Source organism: Chelonia mydas, chromosome 21, assembly GCF_015237465.2.
Source record: "Chelonia mydas isolate rCheMyd1 chromosome 21, rCheMyd1.pri.v2, whole genome shotgun sequence".
In the NCBI taxonomy this organism is placed as follows: Eukaryota; Metazoa; Chordata; order Testudines; family Cheloniidae; genus Chelonia; species Chelonia mydas.
This window is the reverse complement of record NC_051261.2, coordinates 6,091,693-6,115,483: the sequence shown is the minus strand read 5'-3', so window position 1 is coordinate 6,115,483 and position 23,791 is coordinate 6,091,693. Positions and strand designations below refer to the sequence as shown.

At 48.8% G+C, this 23,791-nt stretch overlaps 1 protein-coding gene across 6 annotated transcripts in view; it reads left to right on the top strand.

The window, feature by feature from the left end:
- The first annotated feature begins 6,775 nt into the window (after positions 1 to 6,775).
- The window catches only part of IKBKE (inhibitor of nuclear factor kappa B kinase subunit epsilon), a 40,161-nt gene continuing 23,145 nt past the window's right edge, over positions 6,776 to 23,791 (top strand). For 2 of the 6 annotated variants that reach the window (XR_006286906.1, XM_043533703.1), the window contains exons 1-7: positions 6,809 to 6,917; positions 16,925 to 17,048; positions 18,677 to 18,817; positions 19,524 to 19,659; positions 21,109 to 21,290; positions 21,943 to 22,103; positions 23,504 to 23,614. Coding sequence is in view for 5 of the 6 variants with exons in the window: in XM_043533703.1 (XP_043389638.1) it covers positions 16,953 to 17,048; positions 18,677 to 18,817; positions 19,524 to 19,659; positions 21,109 to 21,290; positions 21,943 to 22,103; positions 23,504 to 23,614 (827 nt within the window). In the remaining variant the exon portion in view is untranslated. Of the gene's footprint in view, positions 6,918 to 13,154; positions 14,272 to 16,104; positions 16,674 to 16,924; positions 17,049 to 18,676; positions 18,818 to 19,523; positions 19,660 to 21,108; positions 21,291 to 21,942; positions 22,104 to 23,503; positions 23,615 to 23,791 lie in introns of those variants that run through there. The other 4 variants (XM_037885030.2, XM_007065090.4, XM_043533701.1 and 1 more) reach the window with 4 other exon arrangements.

Genomic DNA, 23,791 nt, shown 5'->3' with positions numbered 1-23,791 from the left:
ACGAAGTCTGACAAACTCAAAATCATAACACTTGAGAGTTCAGAGAGGAAATTCTATCCCTTGAGCCTCCGCATCTTGTTATACCTTGGTATCGGGTAAATTTTATCACTAAGATACATTCCCCACATCAGGGAGAGCTCTGCAATATTGGACAAAGAGATGGGTTAAAGGTGGAGTTTTAGTCTTCACTCTGTTTCTTTTGTGTGTGTTGGTCAGAACTTCAACACTTAATTGAACATGGAGCGGGCTTTGGGACATAAGGGTGGGTGTGTGAGAGCTCGCTTGAATTTTTCAGCAGAAGTATGCTTCTCTATAGCAAACACATCACAAATTCTGTATATATGTGTCTACCTGATTGACTGAACTGGCTCTGTCAATTAATGAAACACATATTGCGGCTTTTTTAAGGTAGATTATTTCCCCAGGAGGGTATAATGCTCTAATAAAGTAGCTGGGGATGGGTAAATATCTATTTAGACAGTTGGTTCAATAGATCTCGGCAATTGCTGAGCGCTCTGGCCCCAGTCCAGCAAACCAATAAGCACGTGCTTAACTTTAAGCATGTGAATAGTCTCTTTGAAGTTGAGAATGTGTTTGTTGATTTGTTGGATTGGGGTCTTATGGACTCAGCACTTTGTAGGATCGAGCCCTGACGCCATAGGGACTTGTTCCAAAACACAAATATGTCCTCCTTGGGCCACGTGCCACCAGCTAGGAAAACTGTGAAGCTAAAATGAAAATAAAAACCCAGAAACAAGCTGCGGAGAGCGTTCAGAACAGAAACTAGTTTTAACATAATGTTGTTTTTTTAAAAAAACCTTTCTGTGAAATCATCTGGTATTGGCTGGACATCCCATGTATATAGCATTAGTTACCAGGAGACAAGTAATTCATGGGTGTCTTTAGTGAACCAGTAAAAGAGACAGGACTTCACAAAAGGAAACAATTCTTAAACGTTAGGAGTTAAAGCTCATTCTGTGCTGAATGCTTCCTATGTCTGGGCAAGAGGAGGCAATAAGCACTTGGTGGTGAGTGTAATTCCACTTTGATTTCAGCCTGACAGATCATCTCTCAAGGTATTTTCTCTCCCACATCATCTTTCTATGTGCAACCACTTGTACTGGGAAATGATACTTGACCCACCCTCTTGTGCCCACACAAAGGCTCAAGGGAGCCATTATAAACAGTCTGCTGTGAAACGCACAAATTACTGGGTGTGCAGTAGCTGCTTTTCAAACATTCACCTCCGTCTGTTCACGTACAAATGCCAAGAAGGAGATGAATGGATTTTTTCCAAAGCTTCGATCTAAGATTGCATTTCAATTGATCTAGCGGGAGCCAAAACAACTGTTTTTAAAACTGGAAAATTTGGAGTTTCTCATGCTGTACCTCCAGTAACTTGTTCAGGGCAAATGGATTTCCAGTTTTCCAAAAATGGATTAACAAGAGGAAGAGTCCCTTCTGTGCAAATACTGGATAGTCCAAGTCTCAGTGCAGGGTAAACATTGAGCAGTTTGCAATGGAAATTAGACGGACCCTTTATTTTAGCAGCTCTGTAATAAGTGAACTTCACCAGCCTTTCTCTAGAGGCAGAGTGCTATAATCTACATAAACTGAGTTCCCTGGAACTGGGCTCGGAACATGCCAAACTGCTGGAGCAATACTTGTAAGCAACAGGTTCTTTAAAAGACCAGCTATGAGAAATGTAGCCAAAATAGGGCAATGGATGAAACTGTCTCTTACAAATTTAAACAATATCAGTGATGTCTTGATTCTACTGTATGTAAGAAAGTTCGATTGCAATCCAGCAATCTTTTAAAAAAAAAAATCTCAATCTCACAAAGGTGGGCTAGGGTTTGTACAGTGCATTGTTCTTAGTTTTTTTTTTATTAACAGCCGCTGTTTAATGGGTTGGGATGAAATGTTCTTGTTAAGGCAATTTCCATTGTTTCATGTCTTCTACACCAATATATATATGGTGTACATATTTACTTTTGAAAAAACTGTGTAAAATTGTACTTTGTATATACAATTATGTACAATATGGAGGTACATCTTTTTTTCCCCTTTTGGTACAGTCTTGTACAGTATTAGAGGAGTACGTGTGTTGGAATTGGTAAAGCCGTACTGGAGGAAACAATGTATCCGTCGTTATTAGCAGTAGTTTTGGAGAAATAAATGTTTTGGGTATGGTGGAAAAGCTGACCTACAGACCATAAATGATGGGTGTGAGTATAAGTTGGAGAGAGAGAGAGGCTGCTGGCAAGGATGAGACCACGTGGGGTGGGGCGGTGGGGCTAGCCAGGAGCGCTGTGCTGACTTGTGGAAGATTTGGAGTTTTCATTAGATTCAAAATCAGTGTAAGAGAAGACTGGCGAAATTAAGTAGCTGAGGAAAGTTCACAAAGCTTCAGTAGGAATTCTTCCCATCCACGGATCTCTTACTACCGGGGTGAGTAAGCAGCACCGTGCACATTTTTGCAGTTGGGTAATATGAAGCACAGGCAGGTGGAATGACTTGCCCCAAGTGATCAGCAGAAATGGTTGCAGAACCCAAAATTGTTGATTCGCAGTTCAGTGCTCTGTCCATTGGATCACATTGCCTCACAAAAGCAGCTGGAAGCATCGGAAAATCCAGCCCATGGTCTTTTCTTCCTTGCACCCATTATAAGATGCTCACAAGATAAGCACGCTCTTGTCCAATCCCCCCTCCCTACGTATGGACTAGTAGAGAACGTCCTTCTCTGGAGTGGAGTCTGAATTACGCTTTAACAGGATGTGTTGAGGAGCTATCGAATCCGCTGCTATCTAGTCCACTGGCAGGCTGCGTGTGAACCACGTCTCAAACGTGGGCAGCAATAAGTCTGCTCAGCAGGCCACCGACTGCAGGCATCAGTCCTCAATGTGCAGCTGTAATTCAGTTCCTAGTCCAGCCAACTGGGAAGGAATTGAAGTGTGTGGCAGTCATTCTGCATGAGGCAGATGGCTGTCTAGAAGAGGAAAGTCTCTGGGATGTTGGGAATGCTGTGTGCACGTCTCTGGGTTATGCTTCGTGCCACAAGAAGCCTGCAGTGATGTTGCTGTCAGCGTAATCACTCGACAGGAACGGACAGGAGAGCAAATGCTTGGGAGACATTACTGCGGGGGGGGGAGAAGGCGGCACAGGGAGGGTAGGAATACAGTGCTGCTATTTCTGCTGTCTGCATCGCAATCCTCATAGTGGCATTTTATTGTTCTTGTAAGATCTCCCATGCTGCTTGTGCGTAGGGCCTGCTGCTTTCATATGTGCAGTACGGGGCAGCAGTTACTTGCATTGCAGACCAGCAGTAGCCAGTGGTGTCGTCTGTGGATGCCTTTTTCCCATGTGATAGGGCGGAAGTGATTAACCACCAGATTCTGGTCTCAGGGATTTTAATGGAACCATGATTTCTCCTTAAAATTGCTGGTGAATGCCAATGAGCTGTTCCTTTTCATCTGTCAGGTAGAGGCAGATATTTCAGGGCAGAGTAATTTTGATTAAAAAAAAAAGAAAAGGTGCAAATGAAGATGCAAACAATGCATGACCTTCAGGCTCCTGGCAAGGTGCCACAGGCACTCAGCTTTGCAGTTCTGTACATTTCCAAGAGACGTCTGTGCCCTGTTAAGAGCCACCTCCCAGTTCCTGTTTTCTGTCCGGTTACTCACATTATGGACCTATATAGGTGCAGCCTGTTCTTGATCTTGATCTATACGACCTTGAACTCCACCACGGCTCCATTTAAAAAGAAATATGTCACCATGGGCCAGATTTCCAAAAGATCTTGGTTCCTATTTAGGCACCAAGAATAAATGGCCAGATGTTTCAAGATTGCCGAGTGTGTGGGGTGCATTTCAGTTGCTTTGTCAGACTTACAAAATCGCTCTGAGGTATGACACTCAGAGCCACTGTGTGCTGAGCCCTTGAGAAAACCTTGCCCTAATTTAGCTGCCTAAATGGGAATTGAGCTGGTGTGGGTGCTGAGCACTTGAATATCTGGACCTACAAGGAGAGTTGTGTGATACTTATAGAGGATCTAAGCAAAGAACCTCCCTCTTCGTCCCCAACCTTCCTTCCGTCTAGGAGTATAGTCCCTTTTCATCAGCTGCAGTTGCAGGAGGTGCCAGCAGCGTTGGGTTCCTCTAGAAGGTCATCGTTCCAGTGGGAACAGTTGTTGAAAGATCAGCTCCACTTCTCACTGCAAGAGTGGGCTAGCTCCTCTGCCAGTGAGGGGAGAAGCTGTGGCTAAGACTGGGAGCCAGGTTCCCCTCCTGCCCCCTTCCCAAACTCCATAGACCCACCCAAGGAGTTGGTAGCTTCTCTTCCTACCCTCCCAACTGCAGCATTCCAAGGTGTGCCGCACGGTAGAAACTAATCACAGTGGAGGGACGCTTCGCTGCAAGCACGAGGAAGCTTGACTGCAAAGAGTGAAAGTCACTGAATTGCACTGAAGCGAGTCAGAGCTTTCTGATCCGTTGGATGCCAACTCCATTGACTTCACCAGGAAATCTATTGACTTCACTGGGTTTTGGATCCGGCCCACTCGAAAGCTCTGCTGTATGTAGTGATAGTCCAGTGTCCTGGCCCAGCACTGGCAGCTTTCGAAAGCTCTGCCTGTGGCTGTGTTTTTCCCTTGTTGACGGACATACCTGGAAGGAGGCAAGAAGGCCAGCCGGACACTCACAGCAGGGAGAGGCTGGGAAAGGAGCATAAGTCTCCTCTTCTAAGTGAGTTCTTTGTAATGTAAAACTCTTTATTTTTAAGACAAGTTTATGCAGGGCTATATACACCCCAGCGGGTTGTTTCGATATAAAGCATGACTGAAAAGACCCCGAGCAATTGATTGATTGTATTGCTATATACTTAATGAAGTTTATAGCCCTGTAGGTATTCACACTCCTACTGTGTGGGTTTTATTTTTTTAATGGATTCCATTTGAAATAAGAGTAAAAAGTCTGAATATTGCCATAGGCTCTTCTGGGCATGCCCTCCCTGTTTCTAAACCAGTGGTTCTCAAACTTTTGTATTGGTGACCCCTTTTATACAGCAAGCCACTGAGTGTGACATCCCCCACCCCCAATAAAAGAGAACCACATTTTTTTATATTTAACAGTATTATAAATGCTGGAGGTGAAGTGGACTTTGGGGGTGAAGGCTGACAGCTCACAACCCCCCCACGTAATAACCTCATAACTCCCTGAGGGGGTCACGACCCCCAGTTTGAGAACCCCTGTTCTAAACTGACTTCCTGTCCAGAATCTATTGCTCCGCCCCCTGCTGAGTGCCCTTGGCATGCCTAAAACCAACAAAACCAAGGGCCTCATCTTGCAAGATAGTATTGTAGGACTGGAAGGGACCTCGAGAGGCCATCTAGTCCGGTCTCCTGCAGGCCACTGGGCTCTAAAGGTGCTCAGCACCTCACCAAGTTGGGTCCTAGTGTATTTTCATGTATTGTCAGCCAATGTGCTGAAGCTTCTTGGTTCTCAGGACAAATGTTTCACCAGAGCCCCGTTTAGGGTAGTCTACAGAGGAAGAGTGCTCTTGTGGTTAAGGTGACGGACTTGGAATTGCAAGCTCTCGGTTCGGTTCCCAGCTCTACAGTGGATTCAGTGTGATCTTTGGGCAGGTCGTTCTATCTGACTGTACCTCAACTCTCCATCTGTATTTCCACAGCTCACAGGGCTTTGACTATAGATTTAATTAAGGTTTGGGGGGCATTCAAATACTATGGGAATAGGGCCACATGTTGAGAAGTCTCTGATATCTGCTCCTAGAGAACAGTACAAGGTTCTTCTAACAGGTTTTTGGAGGTTAACCATCAGCATGGAATCTGAATGCCTAAATCAGAACAACATGCAGAGTAAACTGCAGTGAATCCACTGTGGAAAAGGTTGATTCAGCGCCTCCAAGATTTCTTGGTTCCAAAAAGCTGGTGAATTTCAAACCTGGATATCACAAATCTTTCCAAACATGTCTCCCTCCAGGGGCTGTTTCCTAGCTCTGCTGGCCTTGAGCTCAAGCACAGGGAAGAATTTTATTTGTTAATGGACACCCAGGCTGCTAACATTTGCATGTTTTCTCCGCTTCCATCCAGTTTAGATTAGACACACCTGTCCGGGGACAAACAGGATTGGATGGAGCATGAACTCCTCCTGCAATGGGCTGATTAAAAAATGCTTAATCTTGCTGGTGGTCTCATGGAGAGGAGGGGGCTCAAACTGCCACTGGGGGAAAGGGTTTGGCTGTGTGGATCGTGAGTTGGAGTTTCTTACGTTTCCAATATTTTGTTGGGGAAGGTGGAATCCCGTCAGGTTTTTGTAATTATGGGATAAACATCCTCTTTGATTAGGGTCCAAATAGTTAGTAACTTAAAGTAGGGTTTGGTGTGGGGAACTGAGGGGTGTTTGGTGTTGAACCAAACCATTCTTTGTTGTGCTGGAAGTCAGCTGGGTGCAGCTAGTCATGGACACAATCATGTGCTGAACTCTCATCAGGAGGGAAACTGGCTCCTTCTGAAGCTACTGGGGCCATGGAGCGTGGCACTGAACCCCAGCAAGACCCCCTACATCTACTTAATCGGTGTTGTCATCCCATGCAACTTCTCTCTAACGCAGCCACTGTATGGGCAGGAAAGTCAAGAAGCTGGGCATTTTTCTCTCGTGGATTAGTGATCTAAATCACAGCATGCTAAATGGAAACAGCATAAACCAGACTAGACACCACAGTGAGTAAAGCAATAATTGTATGCTGGGACACCCGCTTCCTTTGTATCTCAAAGCTCTCTCTTCTACAGGTAAGAACTTGCTTCTCTACTATTGCTGGAAACCCTGAGCTTGTCTCAGAAGTACAAGGGCTGCATTGCAGCAAGGTGGAAGAGACGATTGCCTGGTTTAACCTAATTGGTAAGAGACCTTAACTGAGGAATTTTTTATGGTGTGTCTCTTTGTTGATTCAAGAGAGTCCCTGGTGGATGTCATCTGATCAGTTTGCGTTCCCTGCATGGTTCTGTCACGCTTTTTCTGTTACAATGAAGCCTCTGGCCTGGAACCAAAGCAGGCCTGTCTCCCCTACCAGCCGGTGGCAAGAGTTACGTGCTCTTAGTGAGCTAGGCTCTGACTTGGGCTGTGCACTCGCATAAGGGAGTAGGAACCTTCCCCGTACCTCTCCAGGAGCCACCTGGATTTTGGTCCAGCAGTGTAGGAGCAAGTGGGGCTATTTGTTTGGCTACTGCTCCTCCCATGAGCAGGTGGCTGGAGAATGGGTGGAGAGTTGGCTCCACCCCTCCTACTCACTGGCCGTTGTAGCCCAGCCAGTTCCAGGGTGGGTAGGAGTCTGTTGCTGCTGCCCGTCAGCAAACAATGAGAACCTTCCAGGAGCGAGGAGGAGCCTGGCAGGAAAGGAGTGCTGGGGAGGGACGGGGCCAGTGCACCCAGGTTGGAAAAACTTCCTAGGCTGGGGCATGGGGGGGAGAATCCCCACAGGACAAACAGCCTGTAGCACAGCTGTGTTGTCCTATGGGGCCCATCCCGCAAACTCTAGTGCAGTGGGTATTGAAGGGCAGGGCTGGAATAGGGCAGTCCCAATGCATCCAGCACTGCAGGGCCACTGCAGTGCTGTCACCACCACCGATAGGGCTGTCTTGACCCCTGGAGCATCTGATTCCTGGAATCTGTCTTCCTTTCTTCAAGGTTATGGTCTCTCCCACAGTGCTGCTCAGCGCTATGGGTACAGTGATAGCCTAGCCCCACGGACACCCCCACACACTCCATCCCCAAAAGGAATTCGGATGGAGAATGTACTGTAGGAAACAGCCTTGCACTGATCGCCGGAGAATGTACTAGGTGCCCTGGCAAGTCATTTCCGTCTCTGCCTCCCAAGATTCTGCTTAGCACCCTGTATTTCTGTGCCACGGGACACCAGCCACCTAACAATCACACTTACGTTTGCAAATGTTGCCCCTACTATGATTACAAGTCGCCCCTAAGGTGACTCTCGACTACTGTCTCTTTGCTAATGTCAAAACAACGAGGAGTCCTTGTGGCACCTTATAGACCAACAAATTTATTTGGCCATAAGCTTTCGTGGGCTAAAACCCACTTCATCAGATGTCGTTTCTTTCCCGCAGTTTGGTTTTGTGCATTTGACAGCACGGGCAATGACGGAGAGCAATTGTCTTTTGCCTTCTTTGCATCTTTTTGTTGTCGTTGACACCAGGGTAAAGTGGGTGATAAAAACTGTGCCCCCTACCCACATTGCTGACACACGTGGAGATCCTGCGTGTGCACAGTATCTAGTGCAACAGGGCTGGGATCTCCCTTGAAGCTTCATGGTGCTAGTAGAATACCAATAATGATTGTTCTAGGTAGTGTGGGTAGCCACGCCTGTAGTTATGGCTGTATATAACATAGGGCCTGATCGTGCCCCATTGAAGTCCGTGGGAGTGGGCCCGAAACCATTTCTAAAAGGTCTAGGCTTCCAAGCGAGCAAGTGGTGCCCTGCAAATCCTCCCTTGTCATCTGTCGAAGAGCCCCTGTGATGTACTTGGCTTTCCAAGGCACAGAGGCGCGGCACTGGGACCGGGGAGACTCCATCCCCCACAGGCTCCATCTTGGCAGCAGGGAGCCTGGGCTTTTAAGGAAATCAGGCTCCTTGCTGCTAAAGTCCTCTTCAATAAATCAACAGGCTGATTGAATTGAACATCCCTTTCATTTTTATGAATCTTCAATTAGTCTCCATTGATTTCCAGGGGCTCAGGTGGCTCCTGGCACACACCTTTTTTTTTTTTTTTTTTTTTTTAGCATATTGAATACACAAATAAAAATGATTTTTGATTCTCCGTTAGAGCTGTTGCTGTCCGATGACATTGACTCAGATGCTGTAATCTCTTAAAACCTTTTAATCAGATCATTTATCTCAGCTTGGGCGTCAGGGGGGTTGGAACCCTTCCTCCCCTCTCCAAAAGCACATTTGATTTTATTTGTTTCAGTGAAAAATAAATGAATTGGTAAATGACAAGTGAAAGGCCAGGTGGGGGAATGTTCCTAGTTGGGAAGCTAAGAGGTGACTAAGTAGTGGAGGCTCCAGACCCATTTAGAAAGAGCTTCTGTAGCAAGGTGGCTGGGAAAGGTGTGATTCCCTCAGAACTGTGGGGAGATGCAGACCTTTCAGCAGGTTCTCCTCTGTTTTTATGAGCCTGATTCTGCCACCTTTCCTCCCACTGGCATGGCACGTGAGCAGCCCTGGTGAAATCAATGGGCCGGGACTAGTCAGAATAAAGCACTACTCAATGCATGGGAGGGTATTGGAACCTGGCCCCAGGCCTCTCTGCTGAGGATACCTCATTAAAGCCAGCTCTTTCTCCTCTAGTTACAAATGTAAATGAACTGGGGCGTTTTCCCATTCTGTGAGATTCCCTCCTTCGACTTACAGGGGAGGTTACGCTGACTGGAGATCTGCCGTGTTTGGGGCCCCCAGCCTTGGAGGTGAGCTGGGAGGTGTGGGCAAGGGCACATGTACCTAGCACTGAGATTCACTTGCCATTGCGTGGGATGGTTTAGTGGCTTGAGCACAGGCCTGAGATCCAGGCTCTTTAGGGTTCTAATTCCAACTCTGCCAGTGAAAGCCAGTGTGCGACCTGGGGCAAATCACCTCCCCGCTCTGTGCTTTGGTTCGCCCCTCTCTAAAAGGAGAAATGCTGACCCTCGGGGGTGTCGGGAGACTTCGTTCATGTGAGTAAAGCACGTTCAGGGTGGAAAGCGCTGATGAGGGCTGAATGGTGTCACGGAGTGGGCTGTTCCAAAGGAGGTGAATGCTCCTGGGGGCTAGTAGTCGCGAGGGTCTAGCTTTGCTGTCTTACAGTTCGGTGCTGGCGGCCGATGGGGCAGGACCTTGGGGTGATTGCTGAGAGGCCCCTTCTGGGTGCTCCGAGTGTATGATGTGAGACCGAGTAAGATATTTGGTCTGTTGCGGGGCAGGCACTCGCAGTAATGGATTTTTGCAGGTTGCAGTGTCTCTCTTCGTTCCTATGTGTACAATTCCTCTATAAGGTTTTCCCACCGAAGAGCACGTGCAAAGCATCGCATTGGATGTCAGATTTCATCTGCCTCCTTGGTCTGGATGTCTGGTCTGCGCGGGTGTCCCCCCCAAGGGCCAGGACGGGGCAGGTCTGCGGTAGATGTAGCTGGAGCAGGTGCCACCACGGACCGAGCCCTCGCCCTGTGGTGTGCAGGACAGAGAGATGTGGCCCTGGCCCTGGAGCACTTGCGATGTTAAAGGAGGGCAGAGTGCAGCCTAGACTGAATTGAACAGACCAGGAGGGGTGGTGGGTGCAGCACCCAGCAGTCTCCTCGCCCCTCTGTGGGAGGTGGATCGGCACTGCGGGCCCTGGAGAAGATGGGCCTTTAGAGCACGGGTGGGGATTGCAGGCCTGACGCTCGCCTCTTCGGGCCCAGAGCTGGAGAAGGCCACAGGCAAACGCCCACCTTCCTTCCTCCCGCTTTATTTTTGAACCTCTACCGCCACCTTGTGGAGTGTCACTAATTCAGCTTCGGGGAAACGATTGACAAACCCTTCCCCCCGCCACCGCCCATTATACTGTACCACTCCTGCCAGTGTGTGAAAGGGGGACCCTTGAGGTCCGTCTGAGAGAGTTTCACTTTGCTTAGGATACGCTTTATCACTGTGTTTGGAATTTGACTCCCTGTGTCTATTCCTGCTCCAAGGGGCAAGTTGCTGCGTAGCATGATCTCAATGGTCTCAAGTTGCAGTGGGGGAGGTTTAGGTTGGATATTAGGAAAAACTATTTCACTAGGAGGGTGGTGAAGCACTGGAATGGGCTACCTAGAGAGGTGGTGGAATCTCCTTCCTTTGAGGTTTTTAAGGCCCGGCTTGACAAAGCCCTGGCTGGGATGATTTAGTTGGGGATTGGTCCTGCTTTGAGCAGGGGGTTGGACTAGATGACCTCCTGAGGTTTCTTCCAACCCTAATCTTCTATGATTCCTTTCTCCCAGGGCTGGGCATATGTTAAGGGCTGTTATAAAGAGGACAGTGATCAATTGTTCTCTATGTCCACTGAAGGGAGGACAAGCAGTAATTCATGCTTAGTTTGCAGCAAGGCTGATTTAAGTTGGTTATTAGGAAAAACTTTCTAACTCTATAGAGATAGTTAAGCTCTGGAACAGGCTTCCAAGGGAGGTCGTGGCCGTTCCATCGTGGGAGGATTTTAACAGGTGAGACAAACACCTGTCAGGGATGGTCTAGCTTTACTTGGTCCTGTCTCAGTGCAGGGGGCTGCACTTGGTGACTTCTCAAGGCCCCTTCCAGCCCTACAGTTCTATAATTCCATGGTTTTTTCCTCATTGCTTTTTGATGACAGGTTTACAATTGTTTCTGATCAGGAGAAGGAACTGAGCATCTGGTTCAGATTTGATGCAGCATTGTGGTGGGGGTGGGGGTGGTAAACTTTGCACTGTGTGGAAAAACCACAAGAAAATCTTTAAAGGTGAAAGAGCAGAGAGTGAGCGCAAAGATAAGGGAAACTTGGATCTAGTCCCTAACTTTCCCAGAGCTTGGGGGAAACTGGATCCATCCTGTGAAACATCAGCGCTGGATCCAAACATGGTGGGTGTGTTTTTGTTGTAGTACTCAGGAGTTCTGAACAGGGTCAGAGGCTCCCTGTGCTCAGCACTGCAGAGTGTTAGATGAGGTCTGTGCTCTGAGGATCTTACAATCTAATCGTAATTTCCCAAAAGTTTGAGGGATTTTTAAACCTGAGGTTGTAGTTTGGGGCCACCTCTGATTGAAGGGGACATTTGTTCCTCTGCTGGGTCTGGCTAGGCAGAGCTGTGTTCTCAAAAGAATAGGGAATTGTAGCAGCACCTGCAAATAGGCTGTTTTTTTGCTGTTACAAAATATATTTTATTTGCTTCCTTCCTCTCGGTCTCATCACCACCCTTAGTTCAAATCCACAGAGCAGTATGTGAAAGCCGAGGTAGTGTGGATAGTCAGAGGACACTAAAGGCGCTTGGTTTTGAGTGCTCTGACTTTAAATGCGAGGGTTTGGGTTGCTCTTCTGACCTATGGGCTCGGGTCACATGATCACCACTGGAATTTCCAAGCCCGGGTGTCTGTCATTGGAACAGACAGGCCCCTGTTCATTGAACATGTCTGATGTTCAGGATCAGCTCAGGTAGTCCGTTCATTGGAGTTTTTGGAAGCCAGATACAGGAAGCCATTGTGCATGAATTGGGCTCCTTGACAAGTGTGTGGTGGTTATAGGGAGCCCGCAAGGCAGTAAAAGGAAAGGAAAGCTGATCCAGTGGTTAAAGCACAAGACTGGACGACTCATCTGGCATTTACATATTGGTAGTGGCAGATTTACAACGGCATGAATACACAAAGGGTTTCCTCTGGTGCTTTGTAAAGCTGTCTGTGTGGCTTGGAAATACACTTTTGTTTTTAAAGTGCCTGCATTAGCAACTAAACAGGTGCTCTGTCCCTGGAAGTTGAATGCAGGCGCAGCAGTCTGCAAAGCTGAAGTGGGTGTTCTAAATAGTCATGTGAATGTGAGCATGAAACACTGTATTCTGGCTTTGTTAATATCACTGTGCCCTTGGGCAGGGCTGCATGAGAAAATTGCTGTGGGAATTTCCCTTCAGACTCTTTACTGGTAGAAGCCTCTTCCTTATGTTAACTGCAGCTCACTTATACGCTCTGTGCAAAGTCACGAGAACAGAAACAAACTGCAAACTTTTTTTTCATGTTTCAGAGTAACAGCCGTGTTAGTCTCTATTCGCAAAAAGAACAGGAGGACTTGTGGCACCTTAGAGACTAACCAATTTATTTGAGCATGAGCTTTCGTGAGCTACAGCTCACTTCATCGGATGCATCATGCATTTGAGCTCATGCTCAAATAAATTGGTTAGTCTCTAAGGTGCCACAAGTACTCCTTTCCTTTTTTTTTTTTCCCCCCCCATGGGTAGCAGTCCAGATACCCCAGGTACACAGACCAAGATCTTTGTCTGCTTTGAATGAATAACATGGAGCAGCCCATCCAGTGTGTACTGTGCATATTTGGTTTCAAAAGTGGAGTGAATTTAAAACTGGCTTCCAAAATCAGTTTGGGGGCTTTAGTTGAACTTGGTAGGACCTGCAGATCTGTATTAAGTGATGTCACGGGGTGAGGTAAAATAAAAATGTGATTTGCAGTGGGGCAAATACAATGCCCCCCTGATGTTTGTAGCAACTGACAGGATTAGTGTTCTTCAGGGTGCAATTTTGACTTAAAGCATAATTTTAAGACATGAATTTCTATGGAGAGTCCTATAGTGACAGTACATCACATGGTCTTTATTGAGTTGTTTTATTCCAGCATCATCCAGAGAGAGCCCCCCTCATGCAAGATGCAATACTTAGATGTCGTGAGAGATCATCTGTGCCTCAGAGAGGTTACAAATGAAATAGAGAAGACACACACAGGAAATATTACTCCCAGTTTACAGATAGGAACCTGAGGCACGGAGAGACTAAAGTGGTTCGCCTAAAGTCACAAAGAGAATTTGTCAGTGTGAGAGCCAGGAACTGAACCCAGATCTGCTGAGTCCCTGTCCACAGGATTAATCCTCCTGTGTGTGTTTGTATGGAATACAGACCTCAACGTTTTTGTTGCTCTTTTTTAAAAAAAAAAAAAAAAAAAAAGCAAGGATTATCCTTAGGGTTGGGGAGGGGCTGTTCTCCCCCACCCCCCATTTTTATAGCTTCTGATGGGATAATTATTACAGAGTTGTTAAGGTGAGGGAGCAGAATTTGTACCGGGCTGGTTTAACTTTTCATGACAATTTTGTGTGTGTATGTGTGTGTCTGAGAGAGAGAGAATACTGCACTGGAGATGAACTTCAGTTCAATGGCTTGACAGGCAGGTCATGATTTGGTCCCTTTTGCTTTTACTGTAAGTCCATCAAAGCAGGAAACAATGATTTGCATTGATGTGCGTCAGCTCAATGAAAAAGGGTACTATGTCGATGCTCGCAATGTGTTCAAATGACAAGGGAGAAACTGGACAGTGTCCCTTTAAGAGAAAAAGAAAGCAGGAAGTCTGAGCAGAAAGAAAGTCTCAGCTTGGACTGCGATCCAGCCCTGCCTGTGTGGGGTCCCTGTGGCTGCTTTCAAGTGAAAGCTTCTCCCACACCATGGCTTCCAACCTGGGCACTTAAGGGTTTTCACTGCATACGTTGCTTCTGAGCCAGCTGCTGTCTTCAGGTGAGTGGGAATTTCCTTTCACGTTTGTACAGTCTCTCTTGCAGATGTAAAGAGCGAGGTAAATGCTACGGAATATTCCTCTCTTGGAATCTAGGCTGGCTTTGTTACACTGCATTATGCTTAGGGTGGTGCATGGAAACCCCTGATGTGCAACCAGGATTACAGTTAGTGCCGGGGTGCGTGCGTGAATTTTTGTTGCATGGTATTCTGTTGTAACAACAGTGAAATGCATTGTTATCCCCACTTGCATGTGATACAGTGTGAGACCAGGACAGTGAGAGAGAGATGGATCATGTGCTGGTGACAGCTGCGAAACAAAGTCTTGGGGCGGGGGGTGGGAGGATGAGAAACAGGGAGATTAGAGGTGATATCCCCAAGATCAATACATATTCTCTGCTGGACTAGAGCAGAACTGGCTTTCTTGTTCAGGATGTAAATTCTTTGCTGTTCAATCATCTGGCATGATCTGATAGATCACGTTAATCTCTGCAAGAACATCAGCGGGCTCGCTGGCTCTTCTTAGCCACTTATACCTTGAGAACATTTCTCTATTAATATGAGGATTCGCCAAGACTCGTCCTCATTTTCTTTTCTGGATGCTGAACTAAGGGAGCCTGTAGAATTAGATCAGAGGATGCACCAGACATATGTGCCCGCTCCCATGAGTGAGGGACCGGCTTTGTGTCCTTTTCGGTGAGCCACGTTTTAAAGAAGTTGATTTAGTTTGAAGAAGGTCCCTATCTCCGATCTTAGGTGTTGTGATCTATTTTTGCCTGGAATTTTAGAGCACATGCCAGGAGAGCGCAGGCCAGAGGGTGCTGCACTGCAGGTGTCCTCCATGCGGCTCGGCAAGCTCACTTTACCATGGACTTGTAACGTTTTGGCTACTCAGGCTCTGGACATCTCCTAAAAACAGAGCTGGAAGGGGTGATTTCCAGTTTGGAGAAGCAGGCCGTGCACATGGATTGGCTAATAACTGGCTACGTCTATTCCAAGGAGAGCGGGGATGCATCAAGCACTTGGCGAATTATGTGCGTACATCTTTGCCACTGAATGGGGTGAAGGGCAGCTGCCAGGAAGACAACAGCACTGCATGATGGATGCGGTATTTGGGGGTGGGAGGAAGCAAGTTTGGCTCACCACAGCAGGACAGACACCTCTGCAGTGGAACATGGCAGCCATTTGTCACCAATCAATTCTGCACAACCGCTTTCACCTGTGGGGAGAGTGAGCTGATGAGTGGGGTTGGATGGGTATCCCGCTGAAGCCCTGAGGGCTGCTTGTAAGAAGCATCATGTGCCCATCCGCTTCCCATTCCCCAGGGGGTGGTCAGTTTGGAAGTCAGGTGAGTTGTCCAGCCCCGAATACGCCTCAGTTGGCATCATCACGTGAGGGGACAGTGTCGAAGCGTGTGCTTGTGCACCCTTTCCTAGAACAACTAGAGGTGGGCACAGGAGACAGAGCTGCAGGCGTACGAAATTCAGGCGTGTTTGGACATGGAATGTTGGTTCAGCTCTTTGTCATGACGGGTTCAGGTGCGTAACTTGGGTCTGGATCCCAATTCGGATGCTGAGCTGTCGCCCAGTGTCCCCTCTGCCCATGTGCAATCTCACCCGCCACTCTAGCCTGGGACGTCCCACTGTGGAGTTTGACACAAGCCCATTTCTAATAACCACATGAGCTTGAAGGTTCACTGTAATGAAATGCTGCTGCTGGTACGTGAGATTTGAACGCTGAGCAGAGACAGCGCTACGTCTGGGAATTTTTTTGCTTTCTGGGCAGGAAACTGAGTGCTTCCTCTTTAACCCGTGGCTGTGAAGCTGGTGTTGCAATCCTATAGGCTTCTGTTCTTGCAGCTGGGAGGTGCCTCTTACCTTGCAGCCCTCAATGCTTAGTATTTTCCTTGCATCAGTCAGTATTTCGTTACCAGCCTGAGTAGCTTCTGGCTGGGTTTCCCTGCACAAGATTCCCAGCTCCGTCCTTACCCAACTTCTCCCATCCTTTCTGAGCTCTGCTTTCATGCTGTTCGCAGAGAGCGGTTGGTGGCTGCTTTTTAAGGGAGACAGGAGGACTCCACTTTATCAAGAAACAGTAGAAGAGTTGGGGGGGGCAGGGACACAGATAGGAGAATGGGTGGGGTGAGGTGGGTCAGTAACCCCTGAATAATCTGCTGCTAGAGATGGATTGTTCCTCGTTATGCTGATTGGTATTGTCTGTGCACCACTGACCTCTGCTGGACAGAATCCAAACTCGGCTGTGCGTCAACTCTCATCTCTTCTGCTGACCTCTGATGGAGATTCTCCGACAGCTGCAGTGGCAGCAGGCTGGGCTTTAGCCCATAGGGATCAGACTTTGCTGCCGTGAGGTTCTGTGTTGGTTCAGTGACACCCGTGCAGTAGTAGGTATGGCTGGCTGTGTTACAATCAGCTGCTTACGGAAACAGATGGGAACTGAACCCTCCAAGCTGTGGGGAGGTTCATCTCCTTGTCCGGGCTGTGTGTGTCTTGGTCCCACCTCTCGTTTCAGGGAGCAGGAGAAGTGGAACGAGTGTTAGAACAGCAGGGAGGCATGTGAAAGCACTGGGACTGGGCTGCCGGGGTTGGCTGTGTGTGTAAACGGCTCTTTTCCTCACAGACTTGTCTTCTCTTCTCAGCCTCGCAGCTCAGAGGTGAGCTGGCCTCATGCTGAAAATGCAGAGCACGCCCAACTACCTCTGGAACACGGACGATGTGCTGGGCCAAGGGGCTACAGCCAGTGTGTACAAAGCCCGCAGCAAGGTGAGTGAGGGGCACAGGACGGGACACCCTGCGGGTGGGAAGCCGGAGCTGATTCGGTTGTTTACGGGCAGTACATGGACCCATGTAGGCTCCAACTCGATTCCCTTCCAGTCTGTCCAACCTGACGGCTCAGTGACGTAAGGCCAAACCCTCTCTCAACAACCAGCCCTTCTCTGATCTTCCAGCTCCCGAGACCTCCCAATCTGTGACATGCTTCCAAACCCTCCCACAAATTCCCAGGTGACAAGCACCCCAACCCAATTCTCCATAGCTGCCCCTCCAGCTGGAGCTACCAAGCCTTCCCATATGTGCTCACGCAACCTGCCACTCTCAGCTGCCAAACCCTTGGCATGCCCTTCTCATCTCAACTATGCGTAAACGAGTCCTGGGTGGGTGGTTTCTATCACCATCACTCTGTGTCCTGTTGGTGCCCTGCAGCCATCGCCTCACGCTGCACAGCCCGGCGAGCAAAGCCAGGGTTGATCTTGTGTCCGTACAGTTGATCATCATTTTACATTCCCTGCACTGCTCTCTTCCTCAAGCGAAGACAGCAGGCTGCCAAATCATCCAAGGCAGTTGCTTGTTATAACCTGATCGAGGCCAGTTTTCATTCGGATGCTGACTTAGGCCATGGTTTTCAAGGGGTAATTTAGACCAAGGACATGGTTGGGTTTTTCAGAATGCCTTGGCTTATCTGTACTCCCATTCTATCCCCATGGTAAAACTCCCTGTAGCCTTGGGGGAAGGGAGAGCTAGGCGAATGCAGAACGTTTCTGAAAATGCCACCCATAATCATTGGAATGTGTCGTGCGTGAGTTCCAGGATATTAACCTACTGGGATTGGGCCACGTGCTGGTCAGTGTCTCTGCTCTTTGAAGTTTATTCAGAGGGTTTTCTCACTGCTCAGTTCAGAGAAGGGCTTTGGAAGGAGATTCGGTTTAAAGGATGGTTTATAATGTAACCCACTAACTCTCGTGGAGGAAAGACTTGGGTTGATGGTTTCAGGTCTCGCTGGAGTTGTTTTACAGAACTGAATAAACATATCCCGCTCAGCACCTTTCACCTGGGCTTTGGGGGCACAGAACGAAGTGCAGTAAGCATCGCTGTCCTAGCTTTGCAGTGGGGAGAATGGGTGAACCCCACAAAGAAACAAACACATTGCCAGGATCGTTTGCTTTCCAAACTGCAATGTACTAACCATGCCCGAGCTGTTCGGTCAGGACAGGAACTGCGTGAGGGTGCCAGGCTGGGTATGAAATGGGGAACAGAAGGAGGGAGAGAGTCAAACAACCAGCTACTGTACTGGAGCCTGTTGAGTGTGTTAAACCCAGGGGTACTCTTGATCTTGTGGGGAGATTTTAGGATGACACAAAGGGGAATTTGATTTTCAATGAGAGCTGGGCATCTCACTTCCCTTTGCGCCTTTGAAATCCTCCCCCTTAATCCTTTCATTCCCACCTGGAAACTGAGCTGCCTTCTGGCTTCGTTTTGATCGTCCCCTCTAGAACAGAACCGTACCCACGCTACAGAGCATGAGTTGTCCACTAACCTGTTTTCCTGGCGGGCTAGCATTCCAGCTGGGGGCTGCTCTCTGAATTTGTCCTGTTCCTTTTCTCCTCCTTGCCCAGAGATCAGGAGAGCTGGTTGCTGTGAAGGTCTTTAATAATGCCAGCTACCTGAGACCACAGGAGGTGCAGATGAGAGAGTTTGAGGTGCTGAGGAAATTAAACCATAAGAACATTGTCAAGCTGTTTGCAGTTGAAGAGACTGTAAGTCTGTCGCTAGCTCTGCAATGGGAAAAGTGTGGGTTGATGGTAATGCAGTGGGACTTGGCTTTTAGCAGCTGTGACAGGCACCGGTTGCTGGGATGGGCTGCTGCTGCCGAATAACCACAGCTTCTTCCTGTGGCTTTTCTCTACTCACCCTCGACCCTCCCTATTGTTTCAGCTCAAAGCACTTTACAACCATTCACTCGTGACCTCTCCCAGCGTCCCTGTGGTGGTGTTCCCACTGACGGATGGCGCACTGAAGTGACTTGGCCAAGGCCCCAGGCCAGCTGAGTGATGCAGCCAGGAATAGAACCCAGGTGCCCTGCTGGCACGTCCGGTGCTTTAACTGCTAGTCTACACGGATTCCCACGCCCTAGGCGATGGAGCCAAGTGTCCTGGATCACACACTCAAGCGGTTCATTGGCCAATTCCTTCGAGTTCTGGGTGTTGTGTTAATCACAGACTTTGTTTTGGGCGGCAGAGCTCATTTTCCCACCCAACGTACTCTTGCCTGTGGAGTCAGTTGTCTCTGACTAGAATTGCCACGTAGGCCGCTCGGGCAAGGAGGGGATGCCACCCTCCCGTGGACGGGACAAGGGGTGGGACACAGCAGCCTGCCCCGGGACTCTGTGCATAACGCAGCATCACAGGGTCACTGTTGCTCAGGATGCTGCTCAAGGGATCAGTCTCTCCTTCTGCCTCCCAGACTCAGGGAAACAGCAAGCAGAAGGTGCTGGTGATGGAGTACTGCTCATGTGGGAGCTTGCTGAGCGTATTAGAAGATCCAGAGAACTCCTTTGGCTTGTCTGAGTCAGAGTTCCTCATCGTGTTGCATTGTGTTGGTAAGTCTCGGAGCTACTAGCTTGGGTGTCTGTGGTGGGAAAGGGGGATAAACAGGTGCTCGATGCAGCTAGTGTGGACATGGGATTTGCATTCTGCTGTATATAAGAACAGCCATACTGGGTCAGATCAAAGGTCCATCTAGCTCAGTATCCTGTCTTCCGGCAGTGGCCAGTGCCAGCTGCCCCAGAGGGAATGAACAGAACAGGGAATCATCCAGTGATCCATCCCCTGTTGCCCATGTCCAGCTTCTGGCAAACAGAGGCTAGGGACACCATCCCTGCCCATCCTGGCTAATAGCCACTGATGGACCTATCCTCCGTGAACTGATCTAGTTCTTTTTTGAACCCTGGCCTTCACAACATCCCCTGGCAAGGAGTTCACAGGTTGACTGTGTGTTGTGCGAAGAAATACTTCCTTTCCCTTGTTTTAAACCTGCTGCCTCTTCATTTCATTTGGCGGCCCCTAGTTCTTGTGTTATGAGCAAGCATACAATAACGCTTCCTTATTTACTTTCTCCACACCAGTCATGATTTTATAGACCTCTATCATCTCCCCCCTTAGTCGTCTCTTTTTCCTAGCTGAAAAGTCCCAGTCTTATTAATCTCTCCTCACACCCAGCTCCTCATTAAATCTGCTCTTCTGTAAAGATGTGGATGGGAGCAAAAACTAACTTACTGCATGCCTGGAGGTGCATTTTACAAAGCAGTGTGAATGGTGGAGAGTGAAGGCCCTTTGTCTGCCGAATACACAGGGAGTATGGTCCCTTCGCCAGAAGTACATTTCCCCTACCCACTTATCCTCTGCTGAGGCCAGCTGTGACTGTTAGTCAGCTCCCTTAAGAACTGAGACTGCCAAATTCAGGCCACCAAATGGTAAGCGCTGTCAGTCACTACTGACCCAGGCTGGATTTGAACCAGTGACTTGGCAGGTGAAAGACTCCATACCCTGGAACGGAGCCCCTGTACTGTCCGCTTTCCCACCCTGAGAGGCCGTTGGATGAGTGGGCATCTCCAAGAACTTATGGCGGCAAAGACTCTAGGTGCTGCAAAGCTCTCGGTCCCTGTAGCAAGTCCACCCTGAGCATGTCAGGAATGTCTCGCTGCACTTCTCCACTGGGGTGCTTGGATTCTGAGGATGCCCTTGGCATCCTGGGGGAGCTGAGAGACTGAACTGTGCAAATGAGCAGGCAGGTAGGTTGTGCCCACGCTATCACACGTCGGAGATGGTACGGTTTGCCTCTGCTCCCTTCCCCTCTTCAGAATGGACCTCGTGCTTGTGATTTTCCTCTGTTTATCCCAAGTTCATGTTTGCTTCACCGGGTCTGAAAGCTGAACCCAGGGCTGCCTGCCTCCCTCAATTCTAGTCCACGCTGCTGCTTGTTAGCCAAGCCAGCTCAGAGAAGCTGCGGCCATTCTAAGCAGTGTCTCACTTCCCCTTTGTGCTCATAGTGGCCGGCATGAACCACCTTCGTGAGAACAGCATTGTCCATAGGGACATCAAACCAGGAAATATCATGCGGCTGGTGGGGGAAGACGGGCAGAGCATCTATAAGCTCACGGATTTTGGGGCCGCTCGAGAGCTGGACGATGACGAGAAATTTGTGTCTGTCTACGGGACAGAGGAATATCTTGTGAGTAAAGCAAAATGCCAGTTTCTTAACGAGCAAGAGTTCAGGAAGGAAGGGTTACTTTTCTCAGCATACGTGGAACGGTAGGAGCTTGGGCTGTTGCTATGCTTAGTGTATAACAACAATACTTAGCTCTGCTATAGCACTCTGCGTAGGTAGATTTCAAAGTGTTGTACATAGGGGCTCACTATCGTTATCCCCATTTTACCAATGGGGAAACTGAGTCACGGGGGGGTGGGGATGTGACTTGCCCAGGATCATCCAGCAGGTCAGTGACAGAGCTTAGGACGAGATCCTATATCTCTAGTCTCAGTCCGTTGCTCTGGCCACTTAGAATGGTGGACGTCCTCTCTGTCTCCAAGCGTTTCATTCATCGAGACTCATTTGCTTGAACTTCACTTTCTATGGCCAAGGTTTTTGAAAGTGACTGGAGATTTGGAGTGCCTCAATTTTGGGGAGCCCAGCTTACAGGGACCTGATTTTCAGTGCCTACATTTTCGGAAAACCTAGCCCTCTGAAGTGTTTCATTTTGGGCACCCAAAAATGGAAAAACCCTAAATCACTAGTCACTGGGGAAATCTTGGCTTCCATGACCGACCTGCTATAAGTAAAGCAGATTCATTCACAATGCGTTTCTTCCTCTTCATCCTATTAGCACCCGGACATGTACGAGCGAGCAGTTCTGAGAAAACCCCAGCAAAAGGCTTACGGGGTGACTGTAGATCTGTGGAGCATTGGGGTAACCTTTTACCATGCTGCTACAGGCAGTCTCCCATTTATCCCCTTCGGCGGACCTCGCAGGAATAAAGAAATCATGTAGGTAGTGCCACCGACAGGAGTCCGGTGTTGACATGGGCTTTGTGTTGTTTTTGGCTGAGTTTGGTGAATTGAATTGTGTCCTAAAGTGAGAAGCTGTAGGGAAGAGTGGATGAGGTAGGCTACATGGAGAGCGAGCAATTCACCCCAATCCTGACCTGCAATACCTCTTGCTATGCCGTGCGGTGCCCCACTCCAGATCTGCCGGTGCCTTCTACTCCTTGTGCTGCATCCTTTTCTCGAGTCCTGCCTCTGTCCCAATATGAAGCTCTCAGTCTCAGATGTCTGCTGAAGACCCATTTCAGCCACAGACTCCTCATTGTGCTGTTTTTTATTAATGTGGAATTCAGCGGGTCTGTTTGTGTTTATGCACCTTAGCTTACTGATGATTTAATCACCCGGATTCTCACGTATACCTTAGATCTGCTGGAAGTGTAGCCTGTGGCTGGCTTCATCTGCAGTTCCCAGCATGCCCTGCTCCATGCTGCTGGTAGGAAAGGCCTCTTGGGACAAGACAGAACACGAACGATATAGTAGGGACTGCACGTTCTGTGGGGCTGCCCCATCTTGGCAAGTCACCAATGCAGCCCCTGCTATTGACCGCCCCTGTGGTTAGCACTACAGTGTCGGGCAGCAAAGCCCACTTGGAGACCAAGCCGGCCATGCTGTCCCTAACTCAAGTACATGGGGGATTAACTGGGTTCTGCTCAGGGTGTGCATCCAGGCAGGAAGACGGCAGAGCTGCAGCTGGCAATCAGTGCCCCTTTCTATGGTACGTTTGCCCTGATAACGGTGTTTCTGTGGCTTTGTGGTTTAACGGCTGAAAGATGGGGCAGCTTCTGACTTGACTTCCATGCTGTTGCTTGAAGTGTCCGCCCTCCCCCCACGCACATCTTCTGAAAGCGATGCAGCTTTTCCCCCGAGGGATGATGGAAACAGGTTTTGGATTTTTCTTTTCATACCTTTGTACTTCTAGGTTTGGTGGGGGGGCGCGGGGGTTTGGTGGTTGATGGGTCTGGATCGCAGCTTCAAAAAGCAGATGCCTAAATTGCACCCATGAAACAGGCAGGTGCAAACTAGTCGAAGCATGTGTGGGTTACGTGGCTGCACGTGCAGTTGCCCATTGGCTTAGCTAGCACGCACAGTCTCGGCTTGCTTCTTCCTGTTTGCCTGGCTTTCCATGCACGGTTTAGGCACCTCTCGTTGTTGGTACATTTTGGTTCTGTCCATTGAAACTCCTCCCCTATGATATGGGAAGGTGGAGACTGATTTTCTCCCCTCTCTGTGCCTGTCCCCCCTACGCACTTGCCAAGAAATTTGCAAGCCCAGTGGTTGGAGTGTGCCCAGGGGAGGCCAGTTGGTCCAGTTCCCACCCAGCAGAACTACTTTTCTTTCAACAGGTATAAAATAACGACGGAGAAACCTGCTGGAGCTATCGCAGGCGTCCAGAGGCAGGAGAACGGGCCCATTGAGTGGAGCTACGAGCTGCCCATCACCTGCCAGCTGTCTGTGTGAGTACTGGAGGGGGTGGGGTTGCTTCCAGGGAGCTCTCCCTCCTCCTGCTTTGATCATAGGGCCTCCAACCAGTCAGGGAGTGGCACAGACAGAAGTGCTGCTTTGGGTTGGAAAAGAGCACGGGGACTCGGCTCTGCCCTCGGCATCCTCCAGGGATGTAGTTATGCCCTTGC